The sequence below is a fragment of the Lonchura striata genome, chromosome 9, assembly GCF_046129695.1.
Source record: "Lonchura striata isolate bLonStr1 chromosome 9, bLonStr1.mat, whole genome shotgun sequence".
NCBI lineage: Eukaryota > Metazoa > Chordata > Aves > Passeriformes > Estrildidae > Lonchura > Lonchura striata.
This window is the reverse complement of record NC_134611.1, coordinates 12,995,619-13,021,349: the sequence shown is the minus strand read 5'-3', so window position 1 is coordinate 13,021,349 and position 25,731 is coordinate 12,995,619. Positions and strand designations below refer to the sequence as shown.

The following is a 25,731-nucleotide window of genomic DNA, read 5'->3' as shown; positions in this document are numbered from 1 at the left end:
AAATTTCTGAGGATGCTAGGGTGGCATCCCATCTGACTGCCAAGTTTAAGGGGCTCTACATCCCCCCAGGTCTGCCCTCCTGCCATCACCTGTGTTTGTAATGACAGAGGATCAGCAACACCCCCAAACTCACTTATTTTTCAGTGGTTCCAATGCCTGGTGCTCATGAAGGAATTGGGTAAGAAAACAGTGATCTCCCAAACACCTGCAAAATGTAGGTGAGTGGATGCAGCTGAGCCACGTCTTTCCTAGGTCTGCTCAAGTGGTGCATCCCCTCCTCTCCCCTCAGCACCAACACTGGCATCACCAAACGTGGCTTTCCCTGCTGCCAGAGGAAGCAGTGAGCCATGCAGGAACACTGCTGGTGGCTTCTGCTCCCTCAGAGGACGCTGTGAAAGGAACACAGGGAAGGCTCCATTAAGGAGTGCACGTGTGCTACGTGTATTCCTCCCTCCTCCCAGCCCCAGGAGGGGCTTTCTCTCCAGCCTAGAGGAAATCAGACCTCTGCAAGTCTTTTTTTTTAAAGCTTCTCTTAAAGATGATGCCCATGGCCTTGGCTGGGAGACAGACACAGCTACACCAAGGCAGCCCAACCACGCTGCAGTTCGGAATTTATTAGAAACAGCTGTCAGTACATCCTTCTAAAACATTACATGTCAATGTGCTTTATTGCAATTTTTTTTATTGCATTTTTTTTTTGATCTAGAGCAAGTAGGCCCAGGATGCTTAGTGTCTGGGATTTAAAAGCCCAACCATCTAGTAAAAGAAAGTACAGCAAAATTGTAACACACCCGGTGACAAGTACAGTGTTGCATTACTGAGCTAGAAACTACAGGATGACTTGTCAGAAAACACTAACATACACTTGGTTTCCTTATGAAGCAGTTTGTTTCTTTTCTTTAAAAGTTAAACTACATGAATTCCTTTTTTTTTTTTCTTTTCTTCCCCCCACCCCCCTCCCCGACTACACCATAAACGACAGAAGAACAGATTTTACACAAATAACAAACAAGAGTACCAAAGTTACATGCTGGAATTCATCTGGAAAACAAAATAATTCAATAGCTTCTGGAGAAGCAGGTTCTTAACAGATGCAGTTTCCCTTAAAGAAAAAAAGAAGTCAAAGAAAAGCAGAAACATTGATGCAAAGGTTGTACAAAGGAGTGTGCTGTTATTTCAGCCCTCGACACAAGATCAAACACCCACTCATGCTTTACATTGGACCACACCTTGTACAAAGAGTCCACTCACAAAGGGACACGCACCAACACCACCCATTGCACATCAGCTCTGGACAGGGGGCACTGAGGGGCCACTGGAACGTGCAAACAATCACTGCAAGAGGGGTTTCTTTTGCTAAGCCTTTGCTTGGGACACGGTTGAATACTTTGTCCCAGAGTAAATAACACCCCAAATCAACTCTGTTTACAAATATAGTAGCAACCCCCCCCCCCCCGAGGAAATCCAGAGTTCAGCATTTCAGAAGCACATATGCAAGATGAACACAATAAACTCCTGTTCGTTTGACAAAAAAACAACCCAATTCTGCCTAAACACGTGGCAGAATGTGCTAACAGTGAGTTTTGTTTTATTTTTAAGGGGCAGTGCCACTTACAGCTAATGCATATAAATGTGTACGTGAATATATTTTACATATATCTATATACATACAGTACATATACACACACACGCACGCGCACACACACACGGATGATGCAGACCATTACAATCCCATGGTGCAATAAACAGCCAGATATACAAAATTAACAGGTTTTCATCAAACAGATCTTTGCTGGATGTAGAAGTCACTCACAAAAACAAAACAGATTCAAACCCCGACCCAGCTGGCTGAACGAGAGCCCCCCCCTGCAGCAAACAGAGACCTGGGGGCAGCTCAGGGCTGGCCCCAGCATCCTACAAGCCCCTGCTGGGGGGTGACAGTCACCCTTAGAGACCTTTTCTTTTGTCTTTGGATGCAGTAACTTTCTCCTAACCATCCCGAGCCTCTTGCTACAAGCACTTGGAGAGTGCGTGGGAACGGCACTGCTGGGCACATGGGGAATGTCCCTCCCCTCATTTGCCAATGCCAATCTCACAGAAGCAATCCCAAGGGAAGGTGGTGGAGGGGGCATCAAATTAAAGCTGCTTTCTCTAATACAGGTTGACCAACGAAGCAGGTTTTTTCTATCAAAAAGGGCCCATCTCACTTTTTTCTTCCTTGTCTCTGAAGCTCATATTACATTTTTCAAAGGCAAACTTTAGAACAAGTCATAAAATAAGGTGAGTCTATGCCAATAGCAATTTACAAAATGCAAATTCTGCATTAATTGCATGGAGCCAGCCCCAAAGACCAGCACTTCAAGCACTGTCATCATCTAAACAGTTAACAAGCTAAAGCTCCCAATCTGCCCCTTTGAACAAACAGGAAGGAACTGAAAAGATTTCAAGAAAGATTTTTTTTCCCCCCCATTCGGTGGAAAGTATTTCTGCCCACAGAATGCAAGATTCACAAAAATGTTGGCCAAACTTCACGTAACCCCGTCCAAAGCTGCTGCTCACGCAGGGCTAAACTGGCCCAGCCTCTTGAGGAACAGGCCAGTGCTTCTTTGGGCTGGTCCTTCCCTTCTCCCAGCTGCTCATGTGCCAAGGGAAACAAGGGGATCAGCAGTGCAAGTTCCCTTCCCATACAGAAAGGGCAGCAGCTCCTCAAGGACTTGTACCAATTCCCTAAACCTCTCCTGCATGTGCATTTAGGGAGAGTAAAACTGGTTATTCTAAAGGGAAGGGTCTGCTCTGGCATCTCCTCTTATTTTGTGATTCCAGGCAGAGATTTCTGCTTCATGGTCTGTCTCCTGCTTCATCAAACTACAACCAGAGGGATGCTTTAGGGTGCTGATCCTTCTTCTCCACTAAAACTATTTGCTTTGAATGCTGAATTTGAGCAAGCCTGACCCCCTCCCCTCACAGCATTTTCGTTCTTTGGGAATGTTATTTTGATTCTGCTATTGCAAGAGCAGAGATTGCAAATCAACTATAAGGAAACTACACATAAGGAAACTTGATTTTAAACATGATCTAAACTAAACAACCCAAAACCCATCATAGTGCTTTGTAAAACTGCATTTTGAACCTGTCTGTCTCTTAACCCCTCCTGATTCACAAGCAGTACCTGTTTCATGTCTGCACAATGCAGCAAGCATACAAGACTCACTAACATTTCAGATTTTTATTCCCTGTTAGTGTAACAAAAAATAAAAAATAAACAGACATTCAAAAACAGAAGCGAGATTGTTCAAGTACCAAATAAGGGGCTTTTCCAAACTTAAAGTGTGACACTCCTATAGCAATTCTGCTGTTTTAAACAGCCACAGCGTTCAGTTACAGACATGGTGCCACCTAATCCTGCAGGAGAGCCCTGGATTTGGGGCAACCAAGACCCTCATCCTTCTCCTGTCCTCCCCAAAACAGCACTAAGTGTCAACATTCATTTCCACAGTCCCATCACAGTTGCCTGGCTTTTTTTTGCCCTGCTGTGACTAGAGTTCAGCTGTGATTAAATGCAAGTTTTTTCCTGGGAATGGCTTTTGGTTGTGGAAGTCTTGCCAACACTAGTGTCAGCGAGAAAAAAATCAGGCCCATCACATTAAATGGAAAACTTCTTGAACATCTGCCACCTCAAGAGAGATGAGTGTGGAAAGAGCATTTTTGGCATAAGACAAAGGGCTATTCTGGATATAACTCTAGATTGCAACTACCAGTGATGCAAAGCAGCAGCTCACTTCACTGATGAGGATGAAATTAAAACCCAAAGACTACCCCCAAAACTAGAGCACTCCAGTATCAGAAGGTTGACAATTGCACATTACTGCTTCACACACTAGAGAAGCATCTGTTGGGACATCCTTCTTGTTTCTAGGTTGCTTCTTCCCATGCTCAGATTACTTGTAATCAACAAACTAACTAGTGGGAAAAAGATTTATAACTTTCTAACTTCAAAAACATGGCACTCGTGGCTGATACAATGGAGCCAATGGCAACTGTGGAAGCAGACCTGATTTCCATCCATACCAATACAAAATACTGAAACACCCCTAATTCCCTGCAAATATACTTCAAAACAGATTAGAAGAAACTGTGCATATTCGAGTTTCAACAACCCCTCCCCCCTCCCCTATTTAACACTGTGCAAAAGTTATTTATTTAACTCTACATATATATTTAATACAATATGGGTCAGTGAGATCAATGTTCCTTTAACTGCAGCCTGGTACCAGATGGCTGCTACAACAGTGAGGCTACTTCCCCCTTTCCTCCTGATGTTATGACTCTTAAAATTAAAACCTTCTCACATCTTACTGTTTTAAAAGAACTTGAATTTCTTTGTTTTGCCTCTTTGTTCACATTTCCTGTATTTGTTTCAGGCTTAACAGCTGCTTTTCATCCTGGGGTGTAATCCTGCACCTCACAGGCCCATTTCTGATTTCTCAGTCATGCAAGTGTAGAGCAGCTCCTGGAAGCTGTGGGTTCTCTCACAGATCTAATGCTACTGAGCAAACAGAATTAGGCCAAGCACAATGAGACGTGCAGGACCAAGCCCTTGCCCCATAGATCACACCAGCTACACGTGTCACTTGATTTTATAACAATTTTCATTTTCTCTGTGAGTGCAAAATAGTTGCAGGAAGAATCTGTGCAGTAGCACGTGCGAGTCAATGGGGAACGATGGCAGCAGCTGGGACTTCAGGTGCCTAAACCACACACAGGGAGAGACAGTGGCAAAACAGCCTCAGGGACTTCTCAGAATAATGGAGCCAGTACAAGGAATGCGGGCTTGGTCTGCAGGGCCCATAGCCCTGCTCTAAAAGTTTGGGCAAAACAGAACTTCAAAGAACACTTCAGGATGGCTTATTGGCTCTGGCTCCATCATTCACAGCAAAAACATCACCTGTGATCAGCAAAAAGAGCTCGGGGAGCAAAGGGCCAAGAGTCCCAACTCACTCACACCACGATAAAGCCAAGCTACCTTCACAGATGCTAATGGAATTACACTGTATTTACCTTGGCAGAGCCAGGGCTGGAGCCTGGACCAGACCTCACAGGATCAATCAGATTCCACTACAGGGAGACTTCAGACAGCCCTGCTCTGCTATCCTGCTGCTGTCAGGACTGTGAGGGTGTTCCAGGATTTATAAGTAGATCTGTGCCTGTTTAAAACAAATCTGAGCCCTACCTGAAACTGGGGCAGACGTGAAACAACTTTAGCCAGGTTACCTTTGTTACAAAAGCAGGGATCAGAAATACAGGTCTCATCAGCCTCAAATGTCAGTAAGAGAGTGCAGAGAGGTCAAAAGGGCAGGGAAAAATCAGACACTCTGCTCACACTGGTTCTTCTATAGGTATGAGGCACCTGGCTATCATTTGTGCCTTTGAACTGATTTCTTTCATTGAGCATTTGGTCTCAGCCCAGCATCAAGGGAATGCTAGATGCCTGAGAGGTGTGAGAATGGCAGCTGTACAGCTACCAGATTAGAACTACAAATTAGCCAAGAAAAAAATTCCATGTCCACAGACCACTGAGGAAACCATTCAAGATTTCCACTAACAGCAAAGGCTATGTCTCATTTTTCCTTTTTTCCTGGGGAACTATAAGGGACACACAAACAGATGTGGTTAATTTTGACATAGCAGCTCATGTAAATTTTATTCTTCTCTCACACAGTTTTGAGTTTTGGTTAAGCTTTATAGGGTACCATCTAAATAAGAAAAGTGGCATCTACAGAATTCCTTGCCTGAAGATTGCACTCTGGCCAATTAGGAAGTATCTGGGATGTGTCAGGGTCATTAGTGCAAAATAAAAAATGTCATGGCATGCCAGGCAACCAGACTACCCTTCCTGCAATGGCTGTCAGTGCTCCAGCCTTGTCACTTCCCTACTTGCAATTCAAGACATTCAGTGAAATAATACTTCTAGTGTAAACAATATACATCAACAAGCCTGGCACTACTGCCCAGGCATTACAGAAAAAAGCCATTTGAACAGGAAATCAGCCTCAGGGTCAGAAACGGGTCTCCAGCATTCTCAGACCTGCATGACTGTCTGCTTCCTGTCCTGCACAATGGGTGCATTGCAAGGGAAACGCTTCCAGTAATGGGAACAAAAGTAACTTTCAAGGTTGCACACTGAACAATTACTTTGCCAGTTGTGCTTTGATGCCAAGTGGTTCAGTTTGCCAAACTTAGCTCTTTTTCATTTTAGAAGCTTAAGGAATGGAAATAAGCTGCTTTGTACGCTTTCCAGGGAGGGGATTTATTTGATGATTGCTGTAGTTGATGAAGCCCAGGACTACCCGCTCGAGTATTTGACAGCAGCCCTTGCCAAAGGATGGTACCAGACATCCAGTAACTGAGGAGTATGGCTCTCATCCCTTCCTGTGTTTTGCATCATGTCTAAAATAACTACAAGGGAATTTAGATTATACCAGAGTAAAATCTTGCTTGGCTGCAGTGGTGTGAGAGTTCAGAACCCAGCTCACAAAGAACAAACCAGAGGAGATCTAGGATTAGGCATGCTCACTTCTTACAACCGGGAGTAACTGTACCCCACCAAAGAATTGGGTACAATAAGCCATCCAGGAGCATTTGATTACACTGACCTCTTCTGTACCAAAATCAAGTGTTACAAGAGTCTGTCACTGTTCAGCAAGAGACCTGCAGCAGGTCAGTGCAAGCTTCATTCTGGTTTACATTCTGAAGCACAGTATCATTAAAACATTGGAAACAGAATCCCAAGCTGAGGAACAGCTTGGAGAGGGGGTGAAGAAAGAGGAGAGTAAGCAATTACATCAGATCAGACAAATTTAGTGTTTTGAAACCAGACAATGTTTAGCTTTTCCTTTTATTTGTTTCAAGTTTTGGTGCAGAAAGTATGTGCGGATGCTAATGCAACCTCCCCTGCAAGTGCTCAATGTAGCAACGAACAAAGTTTTGGCATGTTCAGTTTGGTTATGTTTCCTTTAAGCGAAGACCTGTAGTGCCATTGAAACCAAAACTTTGTTACTGTTGGCAAAAAAATAAAGCAACTTTCCTTTTACAAGCATTTTTCCATTTAAATAAAAACCTGAAGCTTTCCCATAATTCCTTTGGTCTTCTCTCACCAAATTCCACGCTACCTCAAGACAAACCCTCTTTTGGAAGTCCGGCTGAATCGCAGTGAAGCTGCTAAAATTAGCAGAGAAGAATTGCTGTGGCAGAGTTTCCCCCTAGTTTGCTGGGAGTTTAAGACTGAAAGACATTACCAGTGCCTCAGGTAGAGGCTTCAAATTGTTTCTACTAGAACAAGAGAAAACAAAATCCAATTAGAAGTTCCACTGAAGGTGCCTGGCAAAAAATCATCTCCATAAAATGATGCTCTGCTTCCAGTATTTTCGTATGCCTTGCGTTGAGTTTATTCCCCTCATAAGGAAACAAAAGTATCGGTGTAAAAGCACAGCTGAGCTTTTAAGGTAGCACCAGGACACCTACACCCACGTTGTCATCTTGTTGCTGCTAGGCCTCTTTTTGATTCACATTCACAGAATCACTTCTTGTGCAAAACAAGCAGTCTAAGGAGAAAGAATGCCCTCCAAGTTCTAATAAAAATTGTAGAAAAGAATCCAAGATAAGCCAACGCTTTCCTCCTCCCCAAAATTTACCTGCAGAGAGAGGGGGGCATCTGTGCGTAGACAGGATAGGCAAGCCTGACATTTAGGGAATCATTGTGTTGGACAAGGGATGTCTGCTGGTAATGAAGAACCAAATCCTTAAGTGTGCTGTACAGGTTGTATGGTTCTGCAAACCCATAACCTCTTGGAGTGCTGTAGATCACACAGTGTTTCACCTCTCCATCAGCTCTGCAAGGAAAGGAAAGAGGAGAGTTTAAAAAAGGACAAACCCAAAGTGACAGTCTATTAACAATTAACTAATGCAGCATCTCTGCCAGTCACTGGATTACATAATGGAAGACCTGGTAGATGTAAGTGGAGGAGATTAATATAGTCTGTGAAGAAACAGGGCTTCAGGGCATGTGATTAAACACTCTTGCATAATAATTCTCATAAGAGGGCTCTTCCATCCTAGCAGTACAATTCCCTACTGCATTGTTCTCCAAATGGTCCTTGGGAAAAAAGTCAATAACTGAACCAGCAAGATAAGCACCCAAAATCAGCAATGACTTTGTGCTCAACACACCTAGAAACCTTTCCACTAAGCAAAGAAACCAAAACCCACAAATTATCAGGACCTACAAAGTATTCCATGAAACACAGTGGCTAAACTTCAATGTGCATTTTTTAATGTTAAGCATGGGACAGGTTCAAGCTGATTCATTATCTGAAGCCATAGCGACCGAGTCTCTAACTTGGCAAAGCATCTACCAGAGCACAGTGATTCCAAAGTGGCTAGAAAAATTATCTGCCAGAGAGATCAGGTATTATGTAATCCTTGTCCTGGAGCCTGTTACATTCCCAGTCGCATGTAGGAACAGGTTACTTTGTGCCACCCCTTTTCGAGCCTGTAGCATGATCCCAACCAAACAAAAGCATCTGATGAACCCAACACTTAAGAGACTGCAATGAACAGAACAGTGAACACAGCAGGTACTACAGTCTTCAGTTACCTTGAGGTGCTAAACCTTCATATATTCATTTCTCAGACTTGTGCTCAGAAGCAATTAACCTCGTGTGAAATAAATCAGTGAAAGCCATTTTGGACTCCAGGACAAGCTTGAAGGATTTTTAGATAATTAAGCTGGAGTATTTCTGACCTTCATTACACCAGCATAAAACGAAGTGAAATACAAGAAATCAATGCAAGGCTGTGTGAATGTCATCACAACTACTGCTCACAAATAATCCTCTGAAGCATCACTATTACCTTACACATACAAGAAAAAGATCCAGAGCTGGATATGTCTGAAAATGAGAATAGAGGATGCCATACCTTTACAAGCCTGCTTTACTTCTTCCCATGTGTCCCTTAGCAGGGAAAAATATGGGAGAATTAGGCCATAACATAGGCCCTTACTACAGAGTTTCAAGTTGGGATACTTCAGAATTTTGTATTAAGTACTGTGGGAACTGCAGGGGCTGCAGGACTACAGTTATTGCACATTCAAAGCACCTTTTTGTTACAAAGCTTTTCCCATGCCGGTCTTCCTGCAAACATGCAACACATTCCAATGGATAGGCCTAAGCTGGGCCTGGCTTTTGTTCTCCAAAATTAAGAGCTTTGGTAGAGATTTATGATTTGAGTAGTTAGAATGAAAAGGAAAACAGACTTACACCACAGAACAAGCATAACATCCTTTCTTGCTACTCTCACGAATTAAAAATGCTCCGTCAGGTTTCCCACAGAGCAAGTCTTCCGCTTGGACACGGTTGAGATCCCCAACAAACCAAGTTTTCTCATCATGATGTGGCAGGTTTTCATCTTCTTCGTTCACAAAGTAAGTGCTGAGAGAATACATTTGTTAACCAGTGATCAGTAAAAGAGTTAATAAGTAGAGTTATTTTCACAGAAATCATACAAAGAAATACCAGAATTGCTCAAATTGGAAGGCCAGGCTCCTAACAAACATGTATATTCAAGGCTTCCACTTAGATCTTAATTTTAATCGTACGTGTTTCAGCAGAGTTGCTGCCTCACATGACATCACACGACTCCAGTCATTTATTGAGAAACTGGTGTTTTTTGTTACCAGCCCCACAAGAGAAGACACTTACTAATGGAACACTTCTCAATAAAATCATATGTATAGTGACACTTACTCATCAATATTTTCATTTTTGATCCCCAGCCAGTCATTTATTCGCTTCTGTCTCACCCCCTTGTGATTGAGCCATCTGCCAGAAGAAGAGAAGATTAATACATCAGAGCACATGTATGGGTTTTCTTAGTGAGCAAGCTGAACTTCAGACACAGAAGAAACAGTCTGTGTCCAGCCCAGGGACATCAGGAGCTGGATAAGGGTGGTGAAATCAAGCATGGGTATAAGAAACATCTGAGACACCTAACAGAAAAGAAGTATTACCATCTGTTGTATTAGCAACCAGAGGTTTTGTTTATAACTATTTTTTAAAAAATTCTTTATTTACAGGAGTTGCAGATTGTGTACCTAGTTGTGGCTGGCTCTTTAAATAATGAAGTCATGAATAGGCCAACCAGTTCTCAGACATCCCCTGCCAGAGTGTAGGACCTGAACATCCATAGAACATTGGTTATGAAAAGAAAATTAAACTATCATTATCCTGATGGAAACATCCATTAATCAGATTCATCAGAGACATTATTCTGAGGTATGGGTCAGGCTTACTTACACAAGATACTGATCTCTGATTTTGCGGAGCTGAATTAGGTCAGGCTTGATACTGTTCATTTTCTTATCAGTCTCCCTGTTGTCCAGAGCTTGTTTCTTCAAGTCTTGTTCCAGGCGCATTTTACTGTCATGGATCTCACCCAGGCGTGATTTTAATTTTTCGTAGTTCATCATTATCCTGCAAATGAGTATGAGAGAAGAGGTGAAACCAGCCCAGAAGGACTGAACCTACTAGCAGCACTTACAGAAGTGTATCCCAGAACTACCATAACAGCAACTCCACCCTTTGACCACCTCAGCCTTACACGAAAATTACTATATGAGTGACAGGAAAGACCTCTTGCCAGAGGGCCTGCAACCTTCAGTTTGCCTTAATATATTTCCTTCTGGCAGAGATGCAGGAAGAAATTCTCTGTAGGAAGGTAAGCTAGAACAGATTCCTCCTTCACTGTCAGATTCAGTTTTTGTTGTATCAATTATGTGAGCCCACCACAGGTATCAGTAATAGCAAGATTTTAAATGCAAACTTTAATTACTATCAAGAGCTACCAGGAAGTAATGCTGCCTGGCTCTTCATCCAAGATTAGTTTGCAGGTTTTGTGTGACTCAGGAAAATTACATCTTTTGCTTGTTAATTGTCTTTACACAGAATGAAGCACCCCAAGTGCATAGTGAAATTGTTACAGGTAACTGTTTCTGCTCCAAAAACCTCCTTAAGGTGGCTCATAAAGCACAATGTCAAGTGAGGCATTATGCCTGGCCTTTCTTTAAGGTCCAGATCCAGCTTTTTCTGCTAACACCCTCTTGGAAAGGCAGTTTCAAACAATGCACTCACTGAATTTGTTAGATGACAGCTACTAAACATCTTCTCTGAAAGTGACTAAAACTGACTACAGACAATGAGATTTACCAGATTAATGTATATTCCACAGTTTGCAAGTACAGAGTTCTCTGAATTATATTCTAAGCAAATGTAAATAGAAATGGGATAAGCAAATTAAATAATTATTTCCTGTTCTTTCCTGGTCCTTATCATGGTAACTTGATTTACTGAAGTTAAGAGAGGATAATCCAGAGATTTCCCAGCTCTGCAATTCCTTGAGAGAAGAGAGCTTTACTGAAGGCTGAGATACCTTGAGGGAAGGTCTCAGAAAACACTGAGCTTACAAAGTGGTTTATATGATACTGTAATGGCAGTGTCAGTGTGGACACCACTTTTTCCAGGTAAGCAAACATAACCTGAGAGCTCACCGCTCAATTTCTTTGTCGTTGCCCTCCCTGCGGAATCGCTCGATGTATTCTTTGCTGTATCGCTCTTGTGAGTGGCACTGCTCCTCAAATATCTTAATTGTTTCATTAAATGCTTCGATTGCAGTTCTCTTCATCTGAATTTCCTGTGTAAGGAAAGAGTCCTTCATCATTTGTTCATAATACAGATGACAATGCAAGACTCGATTACGTTCCCTGAACTGACTGAGAAGATAACATTTTTTCCCGCACTAAGTTAAAATAGGATTAATTAACTTTAAATTCAGTCAAATGTCTGAGTAGGGTCAGGAAATAACTGGGCAGACTTACTCCCTGTAAGTCTACCCTCCTCCCCTACATGATGCTCTCTATTAGGCTGCAAACCCCTCAAACATTTTAGTCATATTTTCCATCTTAGTTTGCAGGAAGACTGCCAGCAAACCTCCTCCCCATATATGAACTATCTTATTTTACAAGAAGCAGTCCAAATACCGTATTCACACGTCCTTAATGCATAATATCTGGTAACTGACTTGCACATGATTTCACAAAAAACCTGGAAAAACCCCTCTACAACTCTCACTGCAGCATGTGGCAGCTGGAAATACTCAGCAGCCAAGGAAGAAACTGCAGTGTAAAGTTTCTAAGTATTGGCCTTCTCCACAGTTTTACCTTATACTAAAAAGTTCAGCTCCTCTTTCTTCCTTGTCCCACACCATACCTCTAGGACTATCAGCAGCAAACAATATTCCCTGTTTCCATCAAATATGAGACTTCTTGCTGTATTCCCCAATTTACTTTTTCCTTATATTCCTTTATTAGCCTTAACAGGTTAAAATAAATTTCTTTGCTTTTTAAACAACAATAAACACACTCTATAAAGAGCCAAAGCACACCAACCTGGGATGTTCTGGTATATTCTTCATACAATTTGTCATATTCTTTGCTCTTTTCCTGATACTGAGCATGGTATTCTTGAAGCTTTTTACCTACTGCATCTATATTATCTTCTTTCACCAGCTGATCCTGCACATACAAAGAGCTGTTAAGTTTTCAAGCAAAGCAGCTTTTCCTTAAGAGTATCATTTGTCCACTTATGCATATTTGCATTTTACAGATATTAGCATCATTTTTTATAATCCAGTTTCTAGAGTGCACTGTGTCTAAATCTGCCTTCCTTTGTGCAACATGTTCCACAGTTTACAGACACAAGGAACAGGGACTATGGGACACCAAGAACCATTCCAAAAACACACCACACCTTACTTTCAGGATTGCTATCCCCAGTTCAAGAAAGAAGGAAGCAAATTGCTTAAACTCTTCAGTTAAAGATCAGAGTTGTTTTGTTTTTTTTTTCATTTTCTAAAAAGCTCTGCAGTTCTTTTTCCTTAATGTAAAAATGTGTTTTGGGCTACTGAATAAAAGTTTAAAAAATATACTTGAAAAATTTAGATGACTATGCACAGGGTAAGCAGCTGCACTGCTAATATGGGTAGCACTGGCTACAACAGCACTCAGTGGGTTCACAAGGGTTCATTGAGAAATTATAGAGTTTCTCAGAGTTTCAACTCTGCTGCCTGTCAAGGTTTAAATTCTCTGTTGTGATCAGATGAAGACTGGAAACCTGATAAAATGTAGCAGCTTGGATGGTTAGACAACTTGGAAGATGCAAGTCAGGCCAAATGTGAAAATTCACCTTTTTTTCCCCATTTTCAAAAAAAACAATCAAACAAAACAAACAAAAACACACACACACACACAAAAAAAACCAAACCAAATCATGCTATTCATAGAGAAACCCCAAAATGATATATACATCTGCTTTTTTTCCTTGTCTGCACTAAAGCCACTGAGGTTTGGTGAAGCTCTTACCTGCTGGTACCGGGACACGGGGTACATCAACTTCACATCGAGCTTGGGGTTGTACTGAGCAAGGGACTCGTTACGGTAGTGGTTAATGAGCTCCACAACGGAATTAAATGTCAGTGGATCAGAAAAGCCGTATTTTCCATCCCGGTGATAGATCTTTATCAGTTTGTTGTTGCCACCCTTCCTGTAAAGTACAGTCATTCAGAGGTTTTACTCTGTCCCTCCCATCCCTCATCAGCTCTAAGGCTGATGACACCAGTGAAATCCCTGGGCCAGTGGCTCCCACACTGCACACCTTCACAGTGATTCTTAACACAGCAGTAGTATTAAGTAGTTTAAGAGTCAATACACACAGAATTATCATCAGATTATTTGAACAGAAGCAAAGCCCAAAGTAAATCTCATCCTATGTGTTCATTCTGGAGCTAGTTTATGGTATTTCAGTCCTAGCTTTACCAGAGTTTTGCAAGGGAAAAGGAGAATGCTGAAGGCTGAATCGAGGACCTGCAAGAAACCCCAAACCCATAATTTGACCCTGCAATTCAGGGTCACTAGTAGTATACAACAGAATACAGATTTACACAATTATTAATAAATCTTTTTGAGTTATGGGTAGTAATACAAGACACATGAATTTACAAAATCCTTTGAGGATTACAAGATGGTTGTAAATGTAGTTATCCAGATTTATATATTCTAGTGTTTCCCCAAATATAGTGCTTATTTCTTCCTTTTGTTCCAAGAACAGGCTGTTTAGACACTGTTCTGTCCTTCTCTTGCACTTACAATTTTGCCTCCTAAAGACAAAAATTCAGTAGAATTCAGTAAATTAACCAAATAATGCCAAATAGCATACAGGCCGTGAATTTGGAGGCAGAAGTTAAAGGAGAATTTTAACTACACCCTTGGGATCAAACCTACCACTATGGCAATGGAATTTCAAGGCAGGATCAAGTACCTGTGTATCACAGTAACTCCCAAGGGTGTGCTACAAAGGCTGTGGCTTCTGTGCCGCACATGCTTGTCCCTAACAATCAACCTTGGGAGCCTGTCAGAGGCAAGTGGCTGGGCAGGCTGGGCAAGGCACCAGAGCAGTCACATGAGGTTTCTGCCTAACTGCAGCAGACAGGGCTGGGGCAGCTCTGGGAAACCTGCCATGCGCAGACACGAAGAAAAGAACATGGTTCCAAATCAATATTCCCTAAATTTTAGATCAGAAAGCACAAGATACTCTTTTTAGCAAGACATTGTTCAGTTCTCCAGAGCTGCACACTGATGAGGTATTCAACACTCTCCCATGAACCAAAGGCTTGGTTTACAAACACCTTTTACCTTTACCTTAGCAATTCTGAAACCATGAAGTACTCCTGAGCAGCTCTCCTCCCTGAGTCCATCTCATCTACACAGAGATCCTCAGGGTAGCACTCAGTGAGGGACACAACTCAATGCACAGAGCAGAACTGACTGTCAGAAATGGCTCTTTATTTGTCTGTTCTGTGATGTGCAGAACTGGGAACATCTCTCAGCTTGAGCCACATGAGCTTTACACAGCCAGGGCTGTCACTGGAATGGCAACAGCTCCTCAGGGTTTTGCTGAGGAGACCACAAGTGCTCAGTGCTCACCGCAGTGTCAGAGTGTAGTCTCCCTGCATCTTGGTCGATGCGTCGCGCACCAGGAATGTTCCATCTGGCATGTCTCGTAATTTGTCATTGACCTCTTCCCTGGAGAATGGAAAGGGAGGCAAAATTAGAAGTGCTAAGGACATGACCACCTTTACCACAGGTGAAACATCTGACCCAGCAACACCAGTGCCTGCAGAGTTTAATCTTCTGTCACGCTCAGGCTCTCCAGTTTTTTAGGCCACCTAAAGCAAGCCTCAACTTGTGTAGCTGTGCTAAAGAAAAGTAGCTGCAGTCAACAGCCACTTAGGAAGGAGTCTCTGTTTAAACAACAGTAGCAGCTGTGACTCAGTTCACAACCTTTCCCTTTAATCTGCTCAGGTTTTAAAGTCCACACTGGAACAGGTGCCCTTTGAGAAGCCAGTCCTGACCTCTTAAGACCTGGTCTCTAGAATCACAGCTCAAAGGTGCCTAAGGTTTAGCACAGTTTTAGTCTCAAGAGGCTCATTATTGGCTTAACTCTGATCTTATTTACAGCCCTTTTAAACCACTACAACCTTGCTAGCTTCAGTGCAACTTTTCCTTATTTACAACTGAGGCAGAAGGATACTCAGTCCAGAGCTGTAAGCTAAACCAAGAAATCTTTTAGCGAAAGTGAGTACCTGTAGGCATTAAGAAAATTATTTCAGCTGAAGAGATATGCATCTTACTTATGAGCATTTTACCCAGATTATGTATCTCACTTTATAACAGCTCTCTCAAAAGTTTTGGAAGCCCTAAGCACTTTTTAATATAATCATTTGGAAACAAAAGTTTTTCAAGTAGCCTCAACATTTTTTAGGTGCTGTAGGAAGCCTGGCTGAATCTTACAAAGAAAAATAAACAGCAGGTTTTTTTGTTCAAATACTAAGGAACAAAAGTATTCAGAAGAACAACAAAAGAATAGCCTTAGCTTTGATTTAGCTACCTGAAAACTATTTTGTTAGTAAAACAGACTCCTACTGAGTATCACATGCTCATATCCATTTACTCCTCTCAGACCATTTTACAGATTGGACCCAGTTAAGTCCTTTTTGAATGGCCAGATAATGACCTACAGGTTTGGGCCTGCAAGTTGCACCCTGGAGCTCATGACAGAATTTTCAGCACAAGTTCTTGACTGAAGAACATTGCTCCTGCCCTGCTAGCCTGATGCAGCCTGTAGCTGCTGGCTGCCAAACCAGTGTCATAAACAATTCCATCTTTACATAAGCGTGTATCAAGTTTAAATCTAATAAAGCCAGTCCAATGCGATTTGCAGTGCATTAGCTCCTGCCATCATGGGCACTGGTAATTGAGGGACAAATCCACAGTCAATAAACTGATACCAATATTGAGCAGTTTTAAACAAACTGTGCCTAGTGGGTTTTGTGTTCAGGTTTTTCCACTCTGCTTCAGCTTAAAATTAACAGAAAAATATCTCTGCCAAGGCCCTTCAAAAGCAAGATCTATGAGGGTTTGCATTATAAACAGATAAGGGTGGTACAATAAAGATATGAAAACTTTATTTCCCCTCTCAGAACATCAGTGAGCTCATGTGGCAAACACACTCTTCATGCCTCTATTTGCCAAAGTGCTTCAAAGTATTATGTGCACAAGTTTGAGCAATTCCTGATCACACTCCCAGCACATTCACCTGTCCTCTTACAGCTCCAAATTCTAGACTCTTCAAAAGTGCCTTAAGAGGGTAAGAGATGACTGAACATTTCAGTTCTTTTATGTAATTAAGTATATAAAAACAGGCCTTTCATTTTCTGAACCTAGCCTAAGCAATCTATTTTCTCAAGTGCACAGGAAAGGGTTTTCTTAAGAGGCAAAACTTAATTTGTTTGGTATGTGTCTCTATCATCTGCTCAGTATAGCTAGATGATGGTTAGCATTTGTAAGAGCTATTTTTCATATCACCATGTAGTAGAAATTAATATAGCTGAAATTTTAAACAAACGTTAAAGAAACCAAAAATAAGAATGCAACTCCTTTTATCCAGAAATACTATTTTTATACCAAAATTTTGCTGAACTGCATGAATTCCAGGATTACATGCTTACAACACTTTATTAAATATCAGATTCAGAAGCATTTATCTTCTTTTTAAAGACTGTATATACAGGCAAATTTAGAAACTCAAAAATTACTGTCACCAAGACTGGCAACATCTGCACTAGAAGAACTACAACTTAAATATCCTGAATCCAGCTGAGTACTTTCACTTAGGTGCTTTGCCAAGCATAGTCCTAAAGCATTCCCTTGCAGTGAAATGCTGCCTGAAATAGGCATGCTCTTTTTGTCTTGAATTCTAGCAGGCTTATCCTACTTTTGACAATATATATTAATACATTTTAATTAATATATTCTAACAATATTGCTTACCTTGAGATGTCCCCCCAGTACCACTCTGCTTCCTGCAGAGAGAAACTGGAATTGTCCTTTATTCCATTTGTATTGACTGGAGTCATTGGTTTGGAGGGCTTTGGAGGAAGAGCTGAAAAAGAAAAACAGATTTACAGAAGGTAATCAGGAGAAAATAATCACTAAACTCTTAATGAAATACTACAGAAAAAAAAAAAAAAGAGAAAATATGCATCTTGAGCTCAGCTTTCAAGCTCTCTCAAACCAAATGGAACTTGTAATCTTAAAGGAAGTCTGAAGTCAACTGTTCCACTGTGATCTGAGATTTTTTAGTATCAAACACTTGAGGGAGGAGAAAAGTAAGGAGTATGAGGAAATGCGAGTTTTTGTTAAAAGAAGACTGGTGCAGGCACGACTACAAGGGCAGGTGCCGCCTAAAGCTCCAAACAAATGACAAAGGTGTATTGTGTTTGAAAGCCACAGCCTGGAGAGCACTGGGCACCACTATGGAAAAACTCCAGTTGCTCAGGCACCAGCAGCTCTGAAGCCAGCCCACAAGAGCAAACAGGTGAACTCTTCAGAGGGAAAAACACTGCTGGAGAATGGTGGTGGCTGGACAGGGCTGTCTCTGTCACAGACCCAAGGTTCACGTTTTACACTGGGTTTGTCACTTAGGCTCCTGTTTGGAACAAAGGCTTTGACTCTTTGAGTAGTACAGGACATGAGGTGATAAGGGAAGAGGACAGGGAACAATAGATAACAGAGTGCCTGCACTGCTTTGCTGACGTGCAGGCTGAAGTGTTCACCACAGGAAAGGGGATGCTACAGATGCCCAACAGACAGGCAGAACTGCACACCTGCATGGCTGGTGCATGCCTGCCCAGAATTCCCCTATCCTGAATTCATGGCAAACATGAATGGCTTTTACTTCCATTCTCAAAATAGGTTACACAACGTAAGGGCATACAAGATACCAATGCTGTTTCTGTTTGGCCAGTTTTTGCTCAAACAACTTTATCATGAAGCTGACTGTAAGCCCTGAATCAGTAATTCAGGAGCCACAGGCACATTCACGTATTGGTAGAAACTGGTCTGTGAGCAGAAATGTATTATACATGTTCTTATTTTCTTAGGGGAAGGGTGTCCTGAATGCTGTCCCCTGTTTTGCAAAGACTGGATGCTTCATCAGGAACACTGACACTGAAAATGAGCATTTTTTAGGCATTTCATGAGAGTGTTTTACAGAGGGACAGGTCACATTCACATTCAGAGAAAGAAAGCAGCTACACACATTGATTTGCTAGCATGCTTCTAAGTCAGACCCTGAACATCTGCTCCCAGCCCTGTGCCCTCACCATTAGATTACACAAGCACCAGAGAGCAGGCCTGACACAGTGACAACAGGCATCTTTCAGATGCACAATCCCCATGTACACACAGAAACACAAATAAAAGCAGCAGAAAGAAGATTTTGATCTCCAGGTTCAGCATGGAATGGCTTACACTGAGAGGTGTGCTACTTGGCACCATCCAGCTGCTCACCTCTGAGCCACACCTCCCACATTAAAGAAGAGAAAACAGGCTTCCAACTGCAGTTCCAAATACCATTTCATGCTGAATATCCAACACAGTAACTTCACTGTTCTCTGACAAACCAGTAGATGCTTTAATTGAGCCAATCTAAACTAAATCTGAACCTTGACCCAGACGTTTGCACCCTGGGGTTGCTGACCAAACACCTGATTCAGATAGCAGCATTCATTCTGTGGGACCGAGCATTAAACTGTAGCATACAGGTTCTTTTTATGGGGTGAGCTGGGAACTTTCAGGTGTGCACACATCTAGTGAGGCAATAACAGGTCTTGTTGTAAAAGGAAGGTGAAAGCCTTCAGATTCAGTGAAGTACCTTCCTGGTTAGGAAGCTTCAGTTATTCCTAGCTTAACTACTACAGTTGTTTGTGTAGTGCACAAGTATTTGCACAAAGCACCATTGAGAGTAAGACATGGCTCCAACAGCCCCATCCAGGGTCAGAGGAACACATACCCAGGCTAAACCTCTGGAATAAATTGCATTCACTGGGCTGTTCCATCTCCCCCTTTCAAAGTTCCTGAATTAAGAAATGTCATCAGGTCCTCCCTGCTCCCAACATCACATCTGGGACAGGACAGCTATAGCAGTTCTGAGTCTCATCAGTGTCACAGTAAATCTGAGGTCAGAAAACCCATAGATTTGCTCCAGAATCTTTTGTAGGCTTTGAGTCATCAAAAAGCATATTAAGTTTTATATAAAAAACACACAAAAGTACAGACAGAAAACTGCACCAGCATCTGCAATTATTTCAAAGGGACCTTCAAATTAAGGCCTGGACATAACAACAACTTCAAGGTATTTTACAGTGTAAAAAGTCTGTTTTACACTGGTAGTATGGGTTTTCCAGAAGGGGTTTTCAAGTGTTCTCAAGGACACTTAAATACTTCTCTAGCTCTCCTTGTAAATTTACGTCTTGCTCCTTTATACAGTGTGGGATTATTTGGCAGCTTTGTTAGGGCTCACTCCAAAGCACTGGGTACAGAAAAGCAAACTAACCAAGACCAGAAAGGTAAGGAATGGGAGTTTGGATTCAGAGCACTAGACATTACACCCAGTGCCCCTACTACAGGTGGGAGTTTCTCCTTTGCCTTAATAGGCAGATATCAGTTCTCACTATCGGGACGTTGCCTACAGAACTTCATTCTTCATGAGAAAACTGGAAGGAAATTCTTTCAGGGAAAAGAATAAGGCTTGGACCAGTTCCTGTAAAACCTGACTCATGGAAGCCAGTCCTTTACACAATAGACTTTTGAAAAATGCTTTATAATAGCTTGCACATTTTAAAAATACAAAACTATTTGCAAGGGTGGATCCTGTTTCCAGAGAGCTATGTATCTAACTCTTTACTTTCAATGCTTCAAGCTCTTTGAGTCATAATAGATTTTCCCCTGTACTGGATACAGAACCAGGCCCTTGCTCTTGCTTTACCCTATAGGCCAACATGCCAATCCATTTCAGCATTTCTTGGCTACCCTCTCAGGCCATAGACTTTAGTCTGTACAAATGGACAACACTCACAAAGGTAGTTTAAAAACCTCACAGCCCAGCCCCTGTGATGACAAAGGGGAATATTTTGTAATGGCATGGCAAGTCTACTGCAACAGAGCAGCATCCACCACACTGCTGCTCTCATAATGCTGGCCCAAGAGGTTGCTAGAAGAGGCATCCTTAAGAAGTTTTTGCTTAGTACCTAGATGATACTAACAACCCTGCTAGGAGAAATCCTGTGCTGTTTCTGTGAGAAGCTACAGAGAGACTCAAAGAGTCCACAGATTTTGATTTTAAATTCAAGACAATCCAATTTTATATACCTTACTTAATGAACATTAGAGATCTAAAATCTTAAAGTAAGGTAAGACTGGCTTGAAGTCAACAGAAATGCTTTCAAGAGCAGCCATGTTTCTTTCTATGTCACTGAGTCCAATTCTGATCTAGCCACAGGCACAATTTTACTTTATCTCAAAACCAGCTCTGATTAAAATGAATGATCCTGATGGTTTCTTGCCTCTTTTTTCCTGGGAGAGAAACACTGATCACAAGTGATTAACAGCACAACAGATCTATCCATTCTAATAAAGAATTTTCTCTTTGCACCAGATACACAAGCATCCTTCCCCTACCATGTCACTAGGACAGCTTTAGAGCACAGATCTTTCCAAACCCCAAAAGGTGACAGCTCAGTTGTACCCTTCACTCCCACACGAGAACATTTCAAAGATCAGGTTCAGCCCTCAGTGACCGCCTGGCAATAAGAGCAGACTGGCTCTCCCTCATTCATTCATGGGCATATCTGGTTTTAATTTCTTTAGCAACTCTAGTTCCCTTTCTAGCTTTCCCAAGGAGACTAGCTTGAGCTAAATCCCAATCCCAGCTCAGTGTCACTTAGAAGGGGAAATAAAAATGAGCTGGTGATGGACAGAGGGATGGCAGCCAATGCGTGCCGGGCGTGGGATCGGATGTTGCTGACGTCAGGCCCTGAAGGCTGCTGTGCCATTTCCAGCAGGTACCTTCAGCTGAGCTGCTCCCACAGCTGCTGAGCAGAGTCTTGGAGAGACAAGCCCATGGCCTGGGCTCTGCCAAAGGTAGTTTTGGGATGCTTTCTTGACTGTGCAGAATTGTTTTTTGTAAAGGTGACTCGTGACTATAGCTGCGTTGACTCTCTGAAATTCAAAGCGCCTCCAACACCCAGGCAGGCAGGAGAGCTGGCAAGTGTCTGAAGTCCAACGCCGCTGTCTTTCTTTTAAAGTCTCTCGTAAAAAATCGTGGGCTATATTGGTCCTGAACTTAACTGCAGGGAAGTAGGCCGTGACTTCAATGAGATATACACATTCCCCAGTCAGGTTTTGAATAAAGAATTTTATAAGTTTAAATGATCTAAGAGCCACCGAGTCCTGTGTGTGAGGGTTTTCAATGGCACTGATTCAGGATTAAAAAAGAAAAATGCCTCAGTTATCCAAGTGCTATATCCCATGCAGTACCCAGTCAAGCAGGCTGTTTCTTCTCTGGCTAAAGTATTTGCATACAAAATTAACCTGCCAGTTAATTAAACTCCAATTTTCACTTTTAAGGCAGATGCTACTTAGTCTAAGAATGGTCCCACAATTTATTTCTTCCAGTATTTTCCAAGAGCTTCAAACCAGATACTTAAGAGCATAGCAGGTTTAAATGCAGCATTACATCTACCTTACTGTTACAAATAATCACAACTACCAAGTACTCTGATAAAGTCAATTTTAAGTCCCTCAGCACTTTCATGGGCTTGTTTACTAGCCTTCTTTCTGATGCTCTCAATCTACTCTCTCTCTACATTGTGACAAGCAGAAAACAGATCAGAGGATTTCCAAGACAGTTACTCAGCTTCAAAAAGGCTGATGTACAGTAGATACCCTGCAAAGTGTAATATAAAGCTCTACAAAGTGTCATTGCTATGGAAACATGCAAGTAATCTGTGGTTAGGCCAGCTAACATTTTAATGACATAGTCCTCGAGGAGAGAAGGGTTTTCCCTTTGGAGATATAGATGAAGACTTGGAATGAAAATGTAGGCTAGCTTTGTTGAAGAGAAAAATTCACCCCAATCTTTAACTGCTCTCTGCTGTCTTACTCAATTTCTCAAACACTCTTCTCAATTTCTCTAACACATTTCAGGAAAAGCCTCAAAATCTTTCCCTCCCTCAGGAGTCCTGTACTTGTCCCTGCTGCATGAGAACCCCTCAAAGATATCTGTGAAAAAAGCACAGGCTTCTGCAGAGCTTTTGCAGCTGACAAAGAGGAGGGTCGTGCACACCTGCTGACAGCAGCTCATTCCCACCTCTGGCAGGTAAATTATCTCAGCTCTCCTGCCAAGACCCCTTTTGCAGAGCGTTGAGCACCGACGCCCTTCGAAGCTGCCCTTCCTCAAAGGGCAGCTAATGTGCACAGAGAACTGCTCTGGGAATGGGGAAGGAAGCGCCTTGATGGAATTATTGCTGGCCACAGAACCTCAGGCATGCTCACATTTGCACCCTCCTCCCCCAGAATAGGCCAGATGCCAAGGAGTAAGACATATTCAAAGAATTGAAGTCTTTCAATATCTCATTACAGAAAACAGCAGACAAGTTGGCAGAAGGCCAGGCAGGCTTCCAATGAAAACACTCCCATTATAGCTTTGCTTATGTTTCTATGAACTTTCATAAAAAACAACACCTTTAAGAAATATTTCAGTTTTTATTAATTGGCTTTTTTGATAAAGATCTGTTTTGTTTGAAAACTCCCTAGATATCTAGCTCTCTCCCACACTTCCCAATCACCATTCTACCTCCTACAACCTGACAGGCTTCTGCTGCACTCTGTTCCTCATGAGCATCCACAGCTACTGCACAGGTTAAAAAATTATCTGTTCTGAGGCACCTGCAGAACAGGGGACAACTGTGTGAAGAGGCTGGATGAAATTTAGCATTCCTTTGGGCATTTCAGAAGCATCTCTCACTACTTTGCATTACTTCATGGGCTGAGACACAAGAAAAGGAAGATGCTCACAGTCAAATTAATGACATGGGGATCTTTGACTTCTGTACCAAAACACAGCTCCTCCCCTTCATTCCAGCCTTTGCATGAAGGTTCAAAGCCAAAAAAACCCTCAGCTTCCCAATTATTTTCACTGCCCAATGAAAAAACCTTTTCCTTCTAACCCAGAGCCCAGTGTAACTGCTGCAAAGCTACAGCAATGTCAGAGGTTCCATGATCAATAGGGTTGAGGTGACTGTCCCAAAATTAACATGAGGAGAATAAAAAGGATAGGTCCTCTTTCACCTACCAGGTATAATTAGCACACTCTTAATGAACTGGAGAGGTTTCAGAACTTTTGCCATGTTTCATCACTCAAAGGTTATCACTACCCAGCATCACATGCCTGGCTCACACAAGGAAGGGATAACTTTATCATGTAAAGAGCAGCCCCAGGCTTTTGCCAACTCTGGATCAAAGTCCATTACAGATATTTTATTGCCATGAAAATTTCAGATATTCACCAAGAATATTGTACTTTACAGTATCAAATGTCAGGTCAAGAAGACTATACAGCAAAAGTAAATGTAAAGTCCAAGGAGCTAAAGTTTCCCTTTTTGCTTTCTAAGTAAAGCACTTCCTCATCTGCCTTCACAGAAGAAATACCATAGCATGTTTTCTAATCCTCCACAGGCAGAGTCTTTAGAACACTATTAAAAATACTCTTTGCTCAATATGCAGGAATAGATTTTCTGACAAGAGCAAGGAAAACACAAAATTCAGAATAAGCAAAGAACTACAGTGATTGAGAACGAAGAACTGGCTTTTCATTGTAGAAGAGATGGAATGAAGTCAGGCCCAAGCAGTGACAGCTATGGCTAGGACACATACCAAAGTCAAAATAAAAAGATCTTTTAAATAATAACTAATTTTAAATAATAAATAAGTTAAATCAAAACAGCTCAGGGCTGTTTTCCCCAGGTATTTCAAAGACTAATCATCCATCCAGATGTCAGGTACAAATCTCACAGGGGATCCAATTCACAGAAATAACTGGTGCTACTGAGAAGTTTGCTGCACAAGAGGCTATTTAAAAATAATAATACAGCTGCAAATGCATACGATTCTTGCTGCTCTAAGCAGCATTTTATTTCAGCTTACCACTAGCTCCAATCTTTCAGAGCAGTATGTAAAATTGTTCCTCATACAATACCTGTCCTTGTACTATGTCAAACCATTTTCTAGTTACCAAAGCACAAATATTTCAACACCACCTAAATTGCTAAGAGTGAGCCATCCAAATCAAGATCAAAAGGTGCATTTCTAAATCAAGACTCCAGAAGAAATTTGAAGGTAAAAAAGTATTCAGAGGGAATCTGTTGTACACTTTGTCATGAGTCATCATTTTTAAGAACCTTGATCTTGAAGGAAGTGCCACTGAGGCAGAAGTCCCTATCCATGGGATCCCACAAAGTGCCTCCAGCAAAAGGAGAGGTTCAGAGCAGACATGGAAGAGTCAAGCCTGGCCATTGCTCATGCTTAGATTTCATATCCTTACTCAGTACATGGTGATCCTCAAAGTATTTTAATTAAATCCATTTCAGAGCAGCAGCTTGACTTCTCTCACTGCCCCAAAACTTATCAGTGAGACTGGGCTGTACCCTTCAAAACTGAAAGGATCTTAAACACTCATCTCCTTGATTCAAGCTGCCTTGTATCCTTCAAGAGGCACTCTTGGAGATAGGAGATAAATCAGGGTAACGAAGCCAAAACCACCAAAGACTTCTAATTGGACACTTGGGAGCAGTTCCTTGGGGGCCAACAATGTAGATTCTGATAATGTCCTCAGGACAACTACACAGGGCAGAGCAGCAGGAGTACTGAACACAGCACAGAAACAGCCCGGGAAATTCAGTTGCAATGTACAAATTCAGGTTGTAACAGACAGAACTTACAGGCTCAAGTTCAATATTATCAATGAACTTCTCATCCATTTTATCTCTAAGACATTTTCCTGGGACAGGTGTTGAGTGCAAGCCCTACTGCTCACACTCAGAAATCCCCACATGTCAACAGTGAGCCAAGTTTCCCCCCATTACAGCAAATTTTCTTGAACTCCACTGCAGCAGCTGTGCTTTCAGGGGTTTTGTTTGGGTTTTTTAAGGGGAGGCATGCAAGGA

At 41.9% G+C, this 25,731-nt stretch overlaps 1 protein-coding gene across 2 annotated transcripts in view; it reads right to left on the bottom strand.

Moving 5' to 3' along the window:
- Nucleotides 1–594: 594 nt before the first annotated feature.
- Nucleotides 595–25,731, bottom strand: part of PIK3R3 (phosphoinositide-3-kinase regulatory subunit 3) — a 77,274-nt gene continuing 52,137 nt past the window's right edge. For both annotated transcript variants that reach the window (XM_021528703.3, XM_021528713.2), the window contains 9 exons: nt 17,498–17,609; nt 15,092–15,190; nt 13,472–13,652; nt 12,500–12,625; nt 11,603–11,745; nt 10,353–10,529; nt 9,804–9,878; nt 9,318–9,488; nt 595–7,889 (listed from right to left, as the gene is read on the bottom strand). In XM_021528703.3, the coding sequence (XP_021384378.1) occupies nt 7,688–7,889; nt 9,318–9,488; nt 9,804–9,878; nt 10,353–10,529; nt 11,603–11,745; nt 12,500–12,625; nt 13,472–13,652; nt 15,092–15,190; nt 17,498–17,609 (1,286 nt within the window). In that variant the 3' untranslated portion in view covers nt 595–7,687. The remainder of the gene's footprint in view (nt 7,890–9,317; nt 9,489–9,803; nt 9,879–10,352; nt 10,530–11,602; nt 11,746–12,499; nt 12,626–13,471; nt 13,653–15,091; nt 15,191–17,497; nt 17,610–25,731) is intronic.